Source organism: Oryzias latipes, chromosome 13 (genome assembly GCF_002234675.1).
Source record: "Oryzias latipes chromosome 13, ASM223467v1".
Lineage (NCBI taxonomy): Eukaryota > Metazoa > Chordata > Actinopteri > Beloniformes > Adrianichthyidae > Oryzias > Oryzias latipes.
This window is the reverse complement of record NC_019871.2, coordinates 20,751,507-20,767,006: the sequence shown is the minus strand read 5'-3', so window position 1 is coordinate 20,767,006 and position 15,500 is coordinate 20,751,507. Positions and strand designations below refer to the sequence as shown.

Below are 15,500 nucleotides of genomic sequence, written 5' to 3'. Positions count from 1 at the left end.
GGTGAAATTTCCAGGGCACTTAATTTTGGAACTGTAGATTTGAACAGCACTACAAAATGGCAAACACACTTTAGAGTGCATTATATAGGGGTTAGGATGGGAATTCGGACATACCCCATGACATAATGGCAAACTCACTATAGTGGACTCAGTAGTGAAGGAATTCGGACACAACCAATTTGTCCACATTTACTTTACTTTCGGTTTCACTTCCATAAATATAATTATATATGCCTAAAAAGACAAACTAAAGAAATACTTATACATAGATCAAACTTTGTATGATGATGACTTGATTAGAAAATCAAAGTATATTCTTTTTGAGCTTTAAACAAATACAATGGAAAAATACGTTTGCCCCTTTTTTTAAGACATCAAACCACATTTTAAGTTCTTGCCCTGCTGTTCGCGTCTGCATAGATCCTCACTGTGTTGTGGTCAGAGTTTCCGACATCCATCAGATGATACAAATGAGAAAGTATTGTGGAGCAACTGTAACCTAAGTACACCCATCATGTTGTAAAAATAACTCCACTTTGTTTTGTGTGAGGAGGGAGGCTCAGCCTAGTTTTGTATGAAGAGAAACTCCACAAGATGAGATGGTGGAAAAATGACTCTGTTGCCCCGTGACACGAGCAGTATGTGAGCAAAGGGCGGTCCGCTGAGGACGGCTACTTTAGGAGCAGCACCAAACACTGGATGCTTCAGAGGGCAGCAGCTATGAACAGATGCTTGAGCGGATGACCACGACTGTGGAGAAGATCAGTAGAAGACGACGCACTACTGCGCCCGTGTTCAGCAGGAGCATTTCCTCCAATTCAAAGTGAGACTGAAGAAGAAAAAAACTGAGGTATTGGTTTACAAATTATCCTTATTAAACAGCATAGTTGTGTTTTCAAGTGTTTGTAGTGAAAATGTGAGTTTTAACTGTAGGTTGGCTTATTTTTTCGTTTTGTGGGTTTTATGTGAGAATTTTAAAGTCTTTTATTAAAAAACAGCCACAAATACAGAAGGCAATAATAGTCTTTTCACCCTTGTTTTGACCCATAAAATAAAGATAAACAGGCAGCAATTATCACTGACACACTCAACTTTACATGATCTTCCTGCTATTCTTTTTATTATTTGTACTTTCTCTTTCCTCTTTAAGGAAAAGTATCTTGAGGGAGTGAAATTCCTTCCATCACAGCTTCATCCCAGTTGTTGCACCAGTCCTGTTGGTCCATCCACCATGGACCGCTCCGCTCAGGAACTCTTCCTCAACTTCATGATTGTCTTAATCACCGTACTGCTGATGTGGCTGTTGGTGAAAATGTACCAGGACTGAAGCACTAAGAACCAAGAGACGGGCGGGGTGCAAAACGATGAGAAGAGGCTGCAAGGGGGGCACTTTAGTCCCGGGATTGTGTTTACGTGTTTCCTTTTAGGGTCACTGGTCTGATCCTGGGCCCCATCGTTCATATGAGCTCAAATATCAGTCATGGCTCTCTCTGACAACATCCACGTTTGTACTCTTCAATAATACAGCTGCATGTTTCAGGCAGGTGCCAAAAAGTAATGGGAGGTGGGAATAAAAATGCAATAACAGTTCATTTTCAATGGAATGAAGCTGCTCGGCGCTGAACTGTCAAAATAAAATGCTGCTGTCTCTGTTATTTGGATTGTGTGTGAGTATAAATGCCACAAACACAGACAAAACACTCACTCAGAGTCAGTCGGCCACACAGAAGGCTATTTTATTTCAATAAAGCATCAGCTTCTTTTAATGTCAAACTTTTCATTCACCGTTTTTTTAACCTTAAACCTTCTTTACATTTACTTTCAGCTTTTGATGGAGGACCAAAGGGGAAAAGTGAAAATTAACCCAAGTGGCATTGCAGGCTTGAACCCCCGCTGCCAACCCAGTTTAGAGCTGCACAACACAAATTGATGGTTTTTTTTTTAACATGTCAACTTTTCTGATGTTTTTTTCTCTATAGCAACCATTTTTATTCACTCGCCTGGGGGTGACAAACAGGTCTATGTAATTTTAGAAGAATCTGCGATAGTAAGTTTTTGAATTTCCCAACTTGATTTTTTGTTAACCACGCCCACATTCCTAAAACGTTCGTATGATATGTCATTTAATTTTGTTCTGATTTTTCAAACTCACCTGTCAAAATCAAATGGGCAGGGCTAACTCAAATCCAGTAAATTCAGTTATCCTGGTGCAACCACCATCCTGAATCCTGGCCCCACCCATCTGACTTTGACAGATAAAACACTGGACCATGAAATCATTACATGAAATTAATAGGAGTTTTCATTAATTCATGCACATTTGATGACAAATCCAATTTTGATTACTCATTAATTATGTTTTATTATATTTTTTCAATTTTTCACTTTTGGTCCCCCATAGTTCTTTTGACTCAAAAAAAAAGTGTGAGAAGGAGAGCATGAATGAGTAAAAGATGAATTTCAATTAGAGAGGGCCTCTTAAAGAAAATAAAGGTTTATACCCAAAAAACTTGGGACACAATTAAAAATATAGTTATAATTTACAGGTTAAGAGCCTATAATTAAATATCATCTGACAAACAACCTAAAAACTGCAAAAGAAAATATAAATTTGATGCTTGGTTTGGATTTCTAGATGTGGAAATGATTCATTAAGTAATGTTTTCAACAAATCAACATTTTTTTCCATAATTGAATTTTGGAAACTCCTATTTTCCATCTTTAACCGGTCCAAAATGAATTCCTAAAAAACAGTGTGGAACCTCAGGGATTTCCAAAGAAAACAAATATTTTCCATGAAACCTAAAGTTTTCTGCTCTTCATGTAACCGTTCTCTGTTGGAGGAATTACAAAGGTAGTAGTCTCTCAAAAAAAGCACTGCTTCAGGCAATATTCCCATGAGGACCCATGCTGATTCAAGTTTCACTTGTCAGAAAATGTATTTGAATTTCCTGCAGGTGCTGATCTTCCCCCTTCTTGAGTTGCTGGCAGCTCTCTTCAGGGAATAAAATCAACCAAAAGCCTGTTTGAGTGCAACCATTGTTCCCTAGCAGCAACACCAGATTCTAAAGAAATAAATAACACCTTGATTCTTCTAAAAAAAAGTTACTCGTTTACTTTTTTGTTATATAAGTTGAATCAGTCTTTTTCTATGGACCGCATCCGAGTCTGAAATAAAGTGAATTATTATATTATCTACATTTTCTAGCATTGTAAAGTAGCAGTTTATTCCTTTGCGCTAACCTACCAGCTCTTCTTTACATGACTTCAATATCAATATTTGGAATTCTGTACTTCAAGCCTCTGGCTGGTTGTGATTGTCTGTGTCTGATCTAAAGATGGATGAAATAGATTTATTTATAGAACAAAACTGGTTCATAAATGTGAGTAAAAGTGCTTTAAAGGTGTTACACCACATTTCTTTCCTGGACAACTATTGTGTTGGGCATTATTTCCAGCAGCTAAAAGAAAACATAATTTTTAGGCTCAAGATTTTACCTAAGACAACAGATGAGACTGAATTATTTTTCTTTGAAGAGTTGGCATGTTCAGATGCTGCAAACCGTCATTGTGGATTTCCTGTCAGATTAAAAAAATAATCCCAAAAATACTTTGTCCATAAAGGAAGCCTTATTAAGCATGTGCGAATACACTCGAGTGCTAAATAGTGTCGAAAAATAAATAAGCTCTTTGAAATAAATGCTCCTTTAATGACCCTGAGAGGAAAGCTGATGTTTGCATAGTGAAACAAATTGAGATTGTGGGTCAATTTTAAGTTGTTTTCTGATGTCACGTACACTATTCCGTCACAGGTAAATCCAGTAAATCCTGTCTATCATGGGTTGTCCCCATTGACTGTATATGCAAACTGGACTAAGTGACCCCTCCCCCCTGGCGTTCGAAACAGAAATTACTTGCTTCAAGAAGCCAAACTCCCATAGACTTTTATAGTGAAATAAACAGCTATTACTCAGTCATTCTATTTGTCAGAATAACCATTCTTGCTCTGCTATACATTTTTTACATTTTCTTCTGTATCCTCTTTTTCCCCATTATATTTTTTCTTTAGTGCAAGTTATTTACCGGTAAGTATAAACTGACCAATCAGATGCCTCAGTAAACGTAGGTGGAGCCTGTTGATTCCCCACATCCAACGTTCAAAAGGTTTGACAGATTTCATGTAGCACACTTTTAAGTGGTAGGGGTGTGGCCTTCCAACAAGCTCACTCCTGATTGGTGAGAGTGGTTGCCATAGAAACAACGGCTCTGATTGGGACCAATCATTCCTTACTGAAGACGTCTGGCTCCAACATGGCATGAAAAAATGGCAACTGAATTGACTTAATTTGGTTGGAGCCAGAAATAAACCATTTTCTATGAATGACATCACACTTGCTCCAGTTTCTTCTTAACAGTCAGTGGCCGTCCCCCCATGGGTCTCTATATCTGTTGAAGCTGATGAGCTGACAGTGGAACTCTGTGAGCCCTCGGGGCATAGGTGCCACTTCCTCCCATTGACTTCTCCCACTGTGATACACCTGTGCAGGTAACAGAAAAACATGAGCGCTTAAGATGCAGACGGATTTGATTAAAAGTTCCTCTTTAATGAATATCAAATTTTGCTTTTCGTGTGCAGTTGGGATATTTATCATTTTGTGGTGAAATGTTAAATCACTCCTTTTCCACAAGTCTGATGACTATGATCAGCCTCATTAGTCTTTTTTGGTCTTTGTACTTACATCTGTTCCATATTTTAACCACCAGTTCATTTAATTAACTGACTTTTATTTATAAGTGATAAACATAAACATCTGAAGTAGGTGGTACCACAAGCATCAGCCAGCACTCCAGAAGTGTTAAAATATCTCTGCAGTTGTTGCACATTCATTAAAAGCATGTATTTATTGAACCATCAGAGCTAAAACATGAACAGAAACCCCCCCAATAATCATCCACGCTGACACAACAATGGACATATTCCCTAGAAACTGGTTTGCTATTTTCTGTCCGTACCTGAACTTCATCTGTGATCTCATCAGGTGAGTAGTCTCCCCCCAGGATGTAGATTCTGTCTGCTATACCCACAGCTCCAGCATTGAACCCAGCACATTCAAATGAGCCCTGGCCCTTCCACACGCAGGTTTCCGGGCAGAAGCTGTAAACCTGGATGGAAAAAAGCAACTGTCAATATTCTCCAAAAGCATTACATATTCATGCTTGGAGATTTCATATATCAAAGGTTCTATTGGCATACTTTATAGGTGGACAGGTCACAGAGGTGCAGTGTGTCATTAATTGACACAGCCTTGACCAGAGTGGCGTGGAAAAACTGGCCAAACTCTGCCACCAGGCGGCTCCACTGGTCTTGTTCCGCATCGTAGCAGAAGAAGCAGTCGAGTGAGGGGTTGAAGGAATCTGTGATCTCTACTTCTGAACCCAGAGTGTAGATAACACTTCCACAAGTACTGGCCTCTGGATAAAAGATGGCACTGGGGAGGGAGCTGACAGAGCTCCACATCCGCGTAAGAGGGTTATAATACTCCACCTACAATTAAACACAACATCTGTCACACACCACCATTTAGCTTTGGAGGTCAATGAAACACTGGCCCACCTCCAGTAGAGCGGGGGCCTCCCTTCTGGATCCCCCTGTCCGTCCCCCGATGACATAGATTCGATCCAGGCAGGTGACAGCTGTGTGCATGGTTCTGGGCCTCAGCATGGAGGGCGCAGGAGTGCAGGTTAAGGTAGCAGGGCAGAAACACCAAACCTCATCAGTAGCATCATGCTGTGGTTCAGCCACGTGGAGGCGGATCGCTCGGCAACAGCTCCCTCGGCAACCACCAGTCACAAACATCTTTGAACAGGTAAAGCAAAGAAATGTTAGCAATTTTCAAAACTTGGCTGTAATAAAACTGATGTGATGTTTTTAGCAACAAATAGACTTAAGGCCGTGAGTGGCATTGTTTGGCCCACAGGCCCTACCCTCCCCCCTCCCTTGCCGCCCACCTTGACCCACCCTAAATAGCTCAGCAGCTACTATTTGCATTGCACGGTCACCCTCTGCCCCTGTCACCCTGGTCAGATCTGTACAAGACAAATTCATTAAAAAAATACATTCATCAAAATGTTGGCTTTTCTGTTGTTTTTTTTCTCCATGGCAACCATTTTTGTTATTGATTGCCTGGGGGTGACGAACAGGTCTATGTAATTTTTAGAAGAATCTGCAAAAGTAAACTTTAGGATTTCCTTGGCAACTGAGGATTCTTTTTAATCCCGCCCACATTATGTTCATACGTTCATATCATATGTCATATTGTTTCATTTGTCTTGAGTGAATTACAATTTTGAAAAGTTTTTCCTCAAAGGCACAGAAAGAAAAAAGAATTGTAAAAATAATCTGGCCATTGTTGCGAGGTGTGCTGCAGGACAAAAACAAAGAATCTGCAAACCACAGTATAAAAAGATTTTGGAAACACTTTGATTAAACTGTGGGAGCTTTTAAAAAGGTAAATTTAAATACACTGCATGAACATTTAAAACATACCTTCTCAGCATAGCCAGTGAGAAAAGACCCCGGTGGGTCTGGCAGCAGAGCTCTTCCCTCTCCATTGTCTGTGCTCAGCTCTTTCCATTGGTCAGTTTCTAGACAGTAGCAAAAGGTGTGGCGGACTCCTCCATTGTCCTCCGTTTTGTGGATGTAGATGTAGCTCTGAGTGGTGGCTGGTCTGGCATCTGTGAGCAGTCCACTGTACTGAGCCTCTTGGACCTGGGCCTCCATCAACAGTTTAAGGCAGGCCTCCTCTTTGGAAATGAGAGGCTCTGAATCCTGAAGACTCTGTGAGGACAGAAAAGATGGTGGAGCTGTAAACCTGCAACATAGAGTATATTTAGAGTAGATCTCACCTTCAGTGCAGATGTGGGGAGGTGATGCAGCCGGGTTAGAGACAACAGACGTGGCAGAAGCTTCCTTCTTCCCTGCAAATCATGGCGAACCCACTTCAGAAATGACGCCACGACTGCCTCCTCACTGGAAATATTCAGAGCATCTGACCTCAAACAGGTTTCCAAGTCATCTACCTGAAAAGATATTTGTTTACAATTTCAGAGTCAAATTTGCTTTTGCTGACAGTGCTATGTTCTGCGCCGACAGTTCCGCCCATAATTTAGAATCAAATTTCTGATGAACTACTTTCGCTCTGCAGAAACTATGTCCTGGAAAAAAAACACAGTTTTTTTTTTTTTTATTTGGGCTGAAACCAGCGAGAGGAGAATTGAAAGACCACTGGGAACGCTTTGAAAATAGCTCAAAAGATCATTGGCGTGGATGTTTTAAGAAAAGAAACGTGCGAAACAGAAATGGCTATTTGGGTTCAGTAATCAGACTCAAAATCACCTGCATATCCAAGAAGTTCTGGGTTTCAGAAAGATCTGAAAAATTTTTAATCACAAAGTTTTTGGCACTATGATGGAGAGAGGCGGAGCCGTACACCTCAGCCAGGGACAAGATGGACAGACAATTGTCCAGATCCAAGGTTCCTATCAGGAAGTCACTACAGGCTCTGGACAGGAGGGGCACCTGAAAACACAGCGACAAACATCATTACAGAAATGTTTGGATGCTGTACCTTAATAAAATGTCTAGCGAAATATTGAATTTCCTAGAAACAAAAAACTTAACTTAACCTGGTGATGTGTGAAATCTTGTAAAATTCACAAAAACAAAAGTTTTCTTTTCCATTATTTTAGGAAACTTTGAAAATCGCCAAATTTCACACTTAGTCGTAAGTTTGGACCTACTTCAGGATCTACCGCTGAGCTGTAGGTCCTGTGGCCATCCCATAATAGTTTGAAAACACCCTTTGACATTGACACTGACATGTGTTTTTGGTTTCATTAGTGGATTTCGAAATTTCTTTTTTTCTTTTATTTTTTTTTATTTTTTAAGCTCCATAAGAGATTTTAGCCCAATTCTATTTTTTGACGGTTTCTCCAGCTGAGATGTCACCATTTTTTAGGGCGGGTCGTCACTCTGTCAAAAAATCATTCTTACCCAAAAGTACATGGGTGCAAATTTTGGTGATTTTTTTTTTAAGTTTTGGTGACATTTTTGCTCAAAGGCACAGCAAGAATGAAGATTTATTAAAAGAATTTGGTCTTTGCTGTTTAGTACTGCTGCAGGACATAGATATGATTGTAAAATAATTATAATGATTGTCAAGAAATAAGTTGAATACAGTAATGCATGGTCTCATGCATAGATTCTAACAATAGTTTACTATTTATAATCACTGCTTTTCCAATTTGAAGCAGTTCAAACTAACATTTTTAAACCTGAACAAGTAGAAGAGAGATGCTTAATTGCAGGATTAAGTTGGATAAATGAGGGATGTAAAGAATAAAAATAATCATATTTGTAAATTACCTGCAGAAACGAAGCAATCTGAAACAGCATGTCGATGTTTCCATCGGTAATGAGGGCCTCTCCAGAATAGGCAAAGTCCAGGAAGGAACTTACTGCTGCAGAACACTGGTTCCCCAAAGTAACTGAACCATCACCTCGCTCCCGCATGTCCACCTCAAACATGGCCCTGAACACACAGCATTTCCACATGCTGGCATTTGGATTGGACAAGAAGATGCAAAAATCAGACTAAAAAGTACCTAAAGAAATCACTGCATGCTGCAAGAACGCAGCGGTGGCACGGGAAGCTGTGGTCCTGGACTTTGATGGTGAAGTCAAACAGCAAACCCTGCTCCCTGAAGGACTGAAGCAAGCACAGGAGCTGCAGTCCATGGGATTCAGACACGCGCAGCAGAGTCCTCCTCTCTGGAAGACCATTGCATTTGGGAGGGCCTCCGGGCTCCGGGCTGCAGGGAGGGTTACTGCTGCTGGAGATGTGGGAGACTGCTGAACCTGTGCACGGCTGTGGGTGCTCAGCCATTGTGCCAAATCTGATAAATAAACAGAAAAGGCCCATTTTACCTTGAGACTAAAGCATAAAGCTACGAGTCTGTGCTGTATTTGGTGTTTGTGTTATTACAAAAAGCTTGATATTTTAAACGTGTGTTGAAGACAGGATCCAATTAACAATCTGCTTCCCTCGGCACATCTATAACCGAGCTTTCCCTCGTTGTTTCTAGTTAGACTCAGAACAATTTAAGATAAATCCACAAACCAAATGAAGTATTTATGTTAAATGAAAAAATAAATAAACATGAAGCACAAACAAACTATACCACAGGAGAACGATTCTCTCTCGGCGTCAGAACCACGGACAGTTCCCTACCCAGCTACGATCTGACTTCCGGGAGAGGGGAATCACGCGAGGATTTGAAACGGGATTTCTTCTTCTTTTTTTGTCAGATTGTTTGGACACGCTTTGAATCTGCTGATAATGTGTTTCTGAGATTGCTTCTGAATATCACACTCTTAATTTAACACTGTTAAGGTCGATAAAGTCATTTGCCGCGTGCGGTTCTGGGCTTTCTAGGCATTACTAATCGAACACAAGTGGCTTGCAGCGCCACAATTCAAACAGGTAAGACAAAAAAAAAGGAAAAAAGATTCTGATGAATGGAATTCCAGCTTTTACTTGTTTAAAATACATTTGATTACATCATTTGAACTCAGTCTGCCACACACGCCTCCTGAGAACCAGCACAATAACTGATGTCCTCTGTAGGGGACATTTGCTCTTGGATTGTGTCATTTGAACCATTTTAATTAGTCAAGATTAAATTTTGATGTGCTTTAAAAGAGAACATCCTGACCTATTCAGTGATATCTCCTGTGTTTGGGTGGGATACTGAGAAGTTTGTTTTCTTGGGGAAACAAAATGCAGCCCGCAACATTAATGCACATTCCAAGAAAAAGGACAATCGAATATTTATGAGGGATCCAATTTGAACTAAGACAGTCAATTAAGTTTTGTTCTTGAAGATTTCAGGAAACATAAACTGGGTTCAAAGTTTGGTAAAACATTATGAAAGTTAAAAAAAAAAGCTTCATTTTTTAACGTCAACTGTAATGAACATACTTTTCCTACCACGTTTACATGGGATAGAATGGGAGACACAGTGGCCTCTCTCATGCTGCTAAAAAATGTCAATATTCATTTCTTGGAAGGTCCAGTCCCAAAAGGCGCTGCACAACCCAAACTCTTTGATAGGTCAACAGAGGACTTTGTTTTAATTAGTTTTATTAAAGGATTTTAAGCCATACCTCCCTAAAGGGTTAAATTTAAAGTCAAGTTAAAGTCCCAGTAGTTGTCACACACCAAGGTGTGTGAAATGTATTCTCTGCATGAAACCCGTCTCCTGGGGGAGCGGTGAGCTGCAGACAGAGCCGCGCTCAGGAACCGTTTGTTTAACCCCACAATCCAACCCCTTAATGCTGAGTGTCAAGCAGAAAAGTACTGTGACCCATTTTAAGAGACTTTGGCATGACTTGAATTTGAACTCACGACCTTCCTGTCTCAGGGTGGACACTCTACCACAAAGCCACAGGTGGAGAATTAAAGTTCTCACTTTTGCCAATTCAGGGGGATCGGATTGGTTCTCCAGGCAAAGTTTGGTGGACCAGACATAAACCAAGAAAAACTCAGTGAACTTGGCCCTCCTGAAAGACCTGGGAATCCTGAGTGTGTCACATAAACATGTTGAAGCCTTATAATTTTGTTTCCCTGTCCACTACAGGTTCCCCATCTCAGTACAGTGACGGACATTCCTTCCCATACTATTGCTATATCCCATCACATTGATGTTGATGAACATTCTTCAATCAAACAACATCCCCATCATGTTAACCCAACTAAATGTGCACAGCTTCAACAGGAAGTTAAATATCTGTTGGAAAATTGATTGGCTATATCCAATTCCAACTCCTGGAGATCTCCTTGTCCGCTTGTACGTCTCCTGTAAAAAGTTCTTTCTTGCTTAGGAAACTGTGAGGTTTATCTCGATGGCAGTTTTGTGTATTCAAAATCCTGGAAAGAACATTTAAAAGATTTGACTGATGTTTCTGTGCAGCTAAGTAGAGCTTCATTCGCCTTGAACTTTTTGATAAGGCTACTGTAACCTACTAGGTCACCTACCTAGGTTATAAACAGGGTTGTGTCAGGATGGGCACCCGGCGTAGAAATCTCTGTCAAACCACCTGTGCAAATCGGTGATAGCCATCTATGTGTGTAATAAAATTAAGTTCTATGCATATGCATATTTTTCTTGTTTTTATTTTATTTCTCTTTGAAGCATGTACCTGTCACTGAAAATATGTCCTAGTTGGTGAAGGTAACACCTACCAACACCACCAATGAGTAAAAAGATTCTGATTCTTATGAGTTCTGGAATTATGTACTTCATTTTAATGTAGTCAATAAGCACTTCATGTTATTTGATATTATTCATATTTATGAATTTGAAAAATTATCTTCATTTGGACTGGTAAAGTAGATTAGAAATAACCCTAATTAGAAGTAACAAACTGGATTATAACTTTATAAAATAAATAAGTAAAATAGTTAAGCAAATAGTAAAGCAAGGGGTGGGATTATATAAACTGAGTTTCTCCCACACCTTTTCAAGCAAAAAGTAATAAACTCTTTTAAAACTTCAAATTTAAAGGATTCAATATATCATGTATTGTATGTATATTGTATAATTATGTTGTGATTAGCAATTATAATGGCATTATTTAAATGTTTGTACTGTAGATGTAAATACACTCACTGGTGACTTTTTTAGTTGTGCCTGTCCAACTGCTCATTAACACTAATTTCTAATCAACCAAACAAATGGCATCAACTAAGTTAATTTAGGCATATAGACATGGTCAACAGGATCTGCTGCAAATCAAACCGAGCATCAGAACGGAGAAGAACAGTGATTTAAAAGGCTTTGAACAGGACATGGTTGTTGGTGCCAGACAGGCTGGTCTGAGTATTTCAGAAACTGCTGATCTATTTGGATTTTCGCCCACAACTATCTCTAGGGTTTACAGTGAATGGTCTGAAAAAAGAAAATGTCCAATGAGAGGTCAGAGGAGAATGACCAGACTTGTTCCAGCTGATGGAAAGTCAGCAGGAACTCAAATAACCACTGGTTACAATCCAGGTCTGCAGAAGAGCATCTTTGTATGCACAACATGTCCAACCGTGAGGCAGATGGGCTACAGCAGCAGAGAACCTCACCGGGTGCCGCTCCTGTCAGCTAAGAACAGGAAACTGAGGCTGCAATTAACACAGACTCACCAAAACTGGACAATAGAAGATTGGAAAAACCTTGTCTGGTCTGATGAATCTCCATCTCTGCTTCAACATTTGGATGGTAGGGTCAGAATTTGGCATCAAAAACATGAAATCATGGAGCCATCCAGTCTTATATCAAGAGTTTAGGCTGGTGCTGGTGGTGCACTGGTGTGGGGGCACACTTTGGGTCCCTTAGTACCAATTGAGGATCTTTTCAACTTCACAGTGTACCTGTGTATTGTCGCTGACCATGTCCGTCCCTTTATGACCACAGTTTCTACTTTTGGTACTTCCAGTAGGATAATGCACCATGTCATAAAGCTGGAATCATCTCAGACTGGTTTCTTGAACATGACTATGAGTTCACTGGACTCAAATGACCTCCACAGTCACCAGATCTCAACCCAATAGATCACCTTTGGGAGGTGGTGGCACGGGAGATTGGCATCATGGATGTGCAGCCAACAAACCCGAGGCAACTGCGTGATGTTATCATGTTAATACGGACAAAACTCTCTGAGGAATGTTTCCAGCACCTTGTTGAATACATACCACCAAGGATTAAGCCAGTTCTGAAGAAAATGTGATTGTTTGAAATCAACAAATTACAATTCGTGAGCAACCTGGTTTATGACCACATGGCGGCGCTGTCTTGCTGTGTAGAAAACGTACATGAAGACAGAAAGATAGACTACGTCCAGATTTTCTTTGTACAGAAAAAAAAACAATGCAAACAATATTATAATATAATTTGCCAAAAGCAGTTGCATGTATGTTGCCGCTTCATATAGTATGTATTACTAATTATTTACAATAATAAAGTATTAACCTAAGATTTTTTCCCCCCATAATGTTGTCTTTATTATTAAAACAAAACAAAAAATGTGACTTCGCAAATTCCCATTCTCCTCGTGGTTTGGAGCGCATTGATCCGCTGATCGGACCCCCTCCGCCGTTCATAATCGGTGCCTCGTCCCCCCCGCCGTTCTGCTTGCATCCCAGCATCCCTCCCTCCTTCCCTCTCGGCGGTGCATCCCCATCCCCCACACGTCGGCCGTCTCTCCGGTTGAAAGCTGTTTCCAAGCGTCACTGGCCGAGCAGAAAGAACCAGTCCTCACCGACCGAGCGCACCGCAGCACGCCGAGAAGTCTTTGTTTTCGAGTGGTTTCGGTGAGTCCCGTTTTGCTGGCTGTCGTGGAGGGCAGAAATGTCCATAGGTCGACTTTTTATATCTGCGTTCTTTGACTTCTTCCCCCTCCCTTTCCCTTCAATTGTCCTCCGTGGTGACTAGTGGGAATCTAGCGGGCTAAGCTAAAAATGCTAACGATAATAGCGGACACTAAATGGACACACTAAATGCACCGGATGTGCGTTAATGCTTATAGGTTTCGAATCTAAATATTTAAACATGTTTACATTATTTAAGCCATGTTATTGTTGTTAGTTTTTTTCCTGCAATTGTCCGGTAATTTATCGGCTAGCCTGCTATTAGCGACGTGAGCAGCGTGCACCGATGGATGCGGGGATGCAGCGGCCGGTTAGCGGCTGTCTTTTTCGGGCTAGCTTGAAAGCTAACGTTTCGATAAGAGTTCAACCGTTTCCAGCGCTTTTGTTTCCCAATGATTCGACCTCACGCGTGTTGATTGATCGTCTCGTGTTAACTGGCAGCTTCTGGAGGTTGTTGCACAAAAAATCTGGGGATTTTCAAAATGGTGTCTTTGGCTTGTATTGACTGTGTGACCATTTTTGTCCAACCTTTGCTGTTTTGGCGTTGCTCGCTATCTGTGGTGAGCAGCGCAGCCCCGACCGATGCGTGCCGCGGGCTGATAGAAGAAATACATCCGAACCACCAAGGTTCTGAGAAATGTACAGGAGGCTGCAGGATAATAATATATCAAGATAAAAAGAATGTTTTGTTGTCAAACAATTTTAAAATCATTATTTATTTTCCTAAAACCTGTTATGCTTTAAAATATACATTTCCATCCTACAGAAAACAATAGAGTAAATGCATAATCAACATGGGTTTACCTTTATAAATTTGTTACAACTTTTATTTAGTAGGAAAGTCCCAGTTAGATTTGTGTTGGGCACCAGTTTGTTTGATTCATTTGATTTTGAGTATCTCCCTAAAATGAGTCCCAATCTGATATGTTTGTAACGCATCAAATAAATGAACATTTTAATAAACTAATCGAGGTTCTCCTCTATTTTTATTTTATTAACTTTCTTTTACATTTTGACACCGATCATTTGTTTATTGGTTCAAAAACGTTCTTAGAAGTCCCTTAATTACAATCATGCCATTTTTAGCCAAAGTAAAAAAAACTTTAGGCTGTGTCCGAATTCCCTCCCTAATCCCTAACTACTAAAAACTATATAGTAAACTATGTAGTGCCCTTTTAAAAGTAATTCAGACACCACGCTCAATACTTTTTTTGCTAACAGCGAATATGACAACCGATTTCACAAAGTGAAAATCTAATTGATAGGAGTGTTCTACAACAACTGTTTATGAATCCACTGTGTTCTGATGATGAAAATGTTGAATTTTTATTTGAAAACAGATTTAAATACATTTTATCTTGCAAAAATTGTTCAGACGCAATGCATAATGGTCTATATTTGCCAATCTAGTAAGCATTGATGCACACTGCATCAATGACTTCTGGGAAATTTCTAGGCCACTCGATTTTGGATTTGTAGATTTGGACAGCCTCACAAAATGGTGAACGCACTATAAAGTGCACTATATATTTATAATTAGTCCTTGTAAGAATGTTTGGTTACTGTATCTTTAGTGTCTTTAGAACTATTGATCGTTTTTTTTAAACATATATGATTTGATTTGTTCCATTAAAAATTTCCAAAAATTAAAAACAATGACTTTCCTCCAAAATTGTTGTTTCAGCATGAATATGATGAGTATTCATGACTAGTTCATATCAATGTAACCATTTATTTGTTTTGATTCTTTTTAATCACTTTTCCTGGAGCTTTCACTTTGTAGACGGTCCCTTGGCAGCGGTTTCTTTGCTAGAGTAGATATTAAAGAGGGAAAAAAATTGATTGAAATGCCTTTGTAGGTCATTGCTTGGCTTAAGACAAACTGATAGAGACACCTTTTGTTAGTTTAAAGCGCTTAAGAGAGTTATTCAGCCCGTAAGCCTGAATCTGTGAATATATTGCTAACTTTACCAAAATGTTTTTGTTCTTCACTCCTATTCAAACTAGAGTCGTGATCCGTTCATG

At 39.8% G+C, this 15,500-nt stretch overlaps 3 protein-coding genes across 6 annotated transcripts in view; 2 read left to right on the top strand and 1 right to left on the bottom strand.

Moving 5' to 3' along the window:
• The first annotated feature begins 658 nt into the window (after window positions 1-658).
• Window positions 659-1,655, top strand: sln (sarcolipin). The gene is made up of 2 exons (XM_011482773.3): window positions 659-850; window positions 1,151-1,655. The coding sequence occupies exon 2, from the start codon at window positions 1,232-1,234 to the stop codon at window positions 1,325-1,327; it is 96 nt and encodes a 31-aa protein (XP_011481075.1). The 5' UTR covers window positions 659-850; window positions 1,151-1,231; the 3' UTR covers window positions 1,328-1,655.
• A 2,731-nt stretch (window positions 1,656-4,386) lies between these two features.
• On the bottom strand, window positions 4,387-14,798 carry kbtbd3 (kelch repeat and BTB domain containing 3). Of its 3 annotated transcripts, none has more exons than XM_023961689.1 (10): window positions 14,004-14,798; window positions 8,665-8,955; window positions 8,426-8,591; window positions 7,397-7,579; window positions 6,907-7,080; window positions 6,548-6,838; window positions 5,615-5,857; window positions 5,255-5,545; window positions 5,014-5,163; window positions 4,387-4,538 (listed from the first exon to the last, which is right to left on the bottom strand). In XM_023961689.1, the coding sequence occupies exons 2-10, from the start codon at window positions 8,943-8,945 to the stop codon at window positions 4,416-4,418; spliced, it is 1,902 nt and encodes a 633-aa protein (XP_023817457.1). In that variant the 5' UTR covers window positions 8,946-8,955; window positions 14,004-14,798; the 3' UTR covers window positions 4,387-4,415. The 3 variants fall into 3 exon arrangements, with proteins under 3 accessions (XP_023817457.1, XP_023817456.1, XP_023817455.1); XM_023961688.1 differs by lacking the exon at window positions 14,004-14,798 and adding an exon at window positions 9,241-9,521; XM_023961687.1 differs by lacking the exon at window positions 14,004-14,798 and having other exon boundaries at window positions 8,665-9,319.
• fam168a (family with sequence similarity 168 member A) overlaps window positions 13,293-15,500 on the top strand; it is a 44,397-nt gene continuing 42,189 nt past the window's right edge. Inside the window, exon 1 of one of the 2 annotated variants that reach the window (XM_004075741.4) lies at window positions 13,293-13,418. The gene's annotated coding sequence lies outside the window, so the exon portion shown is untranslated. The remainder of the gene's footprint in view (window positions 13,419-15,500) is intronic. The other variant, XM_020708379.2, reaches the window with a different exon arrangement.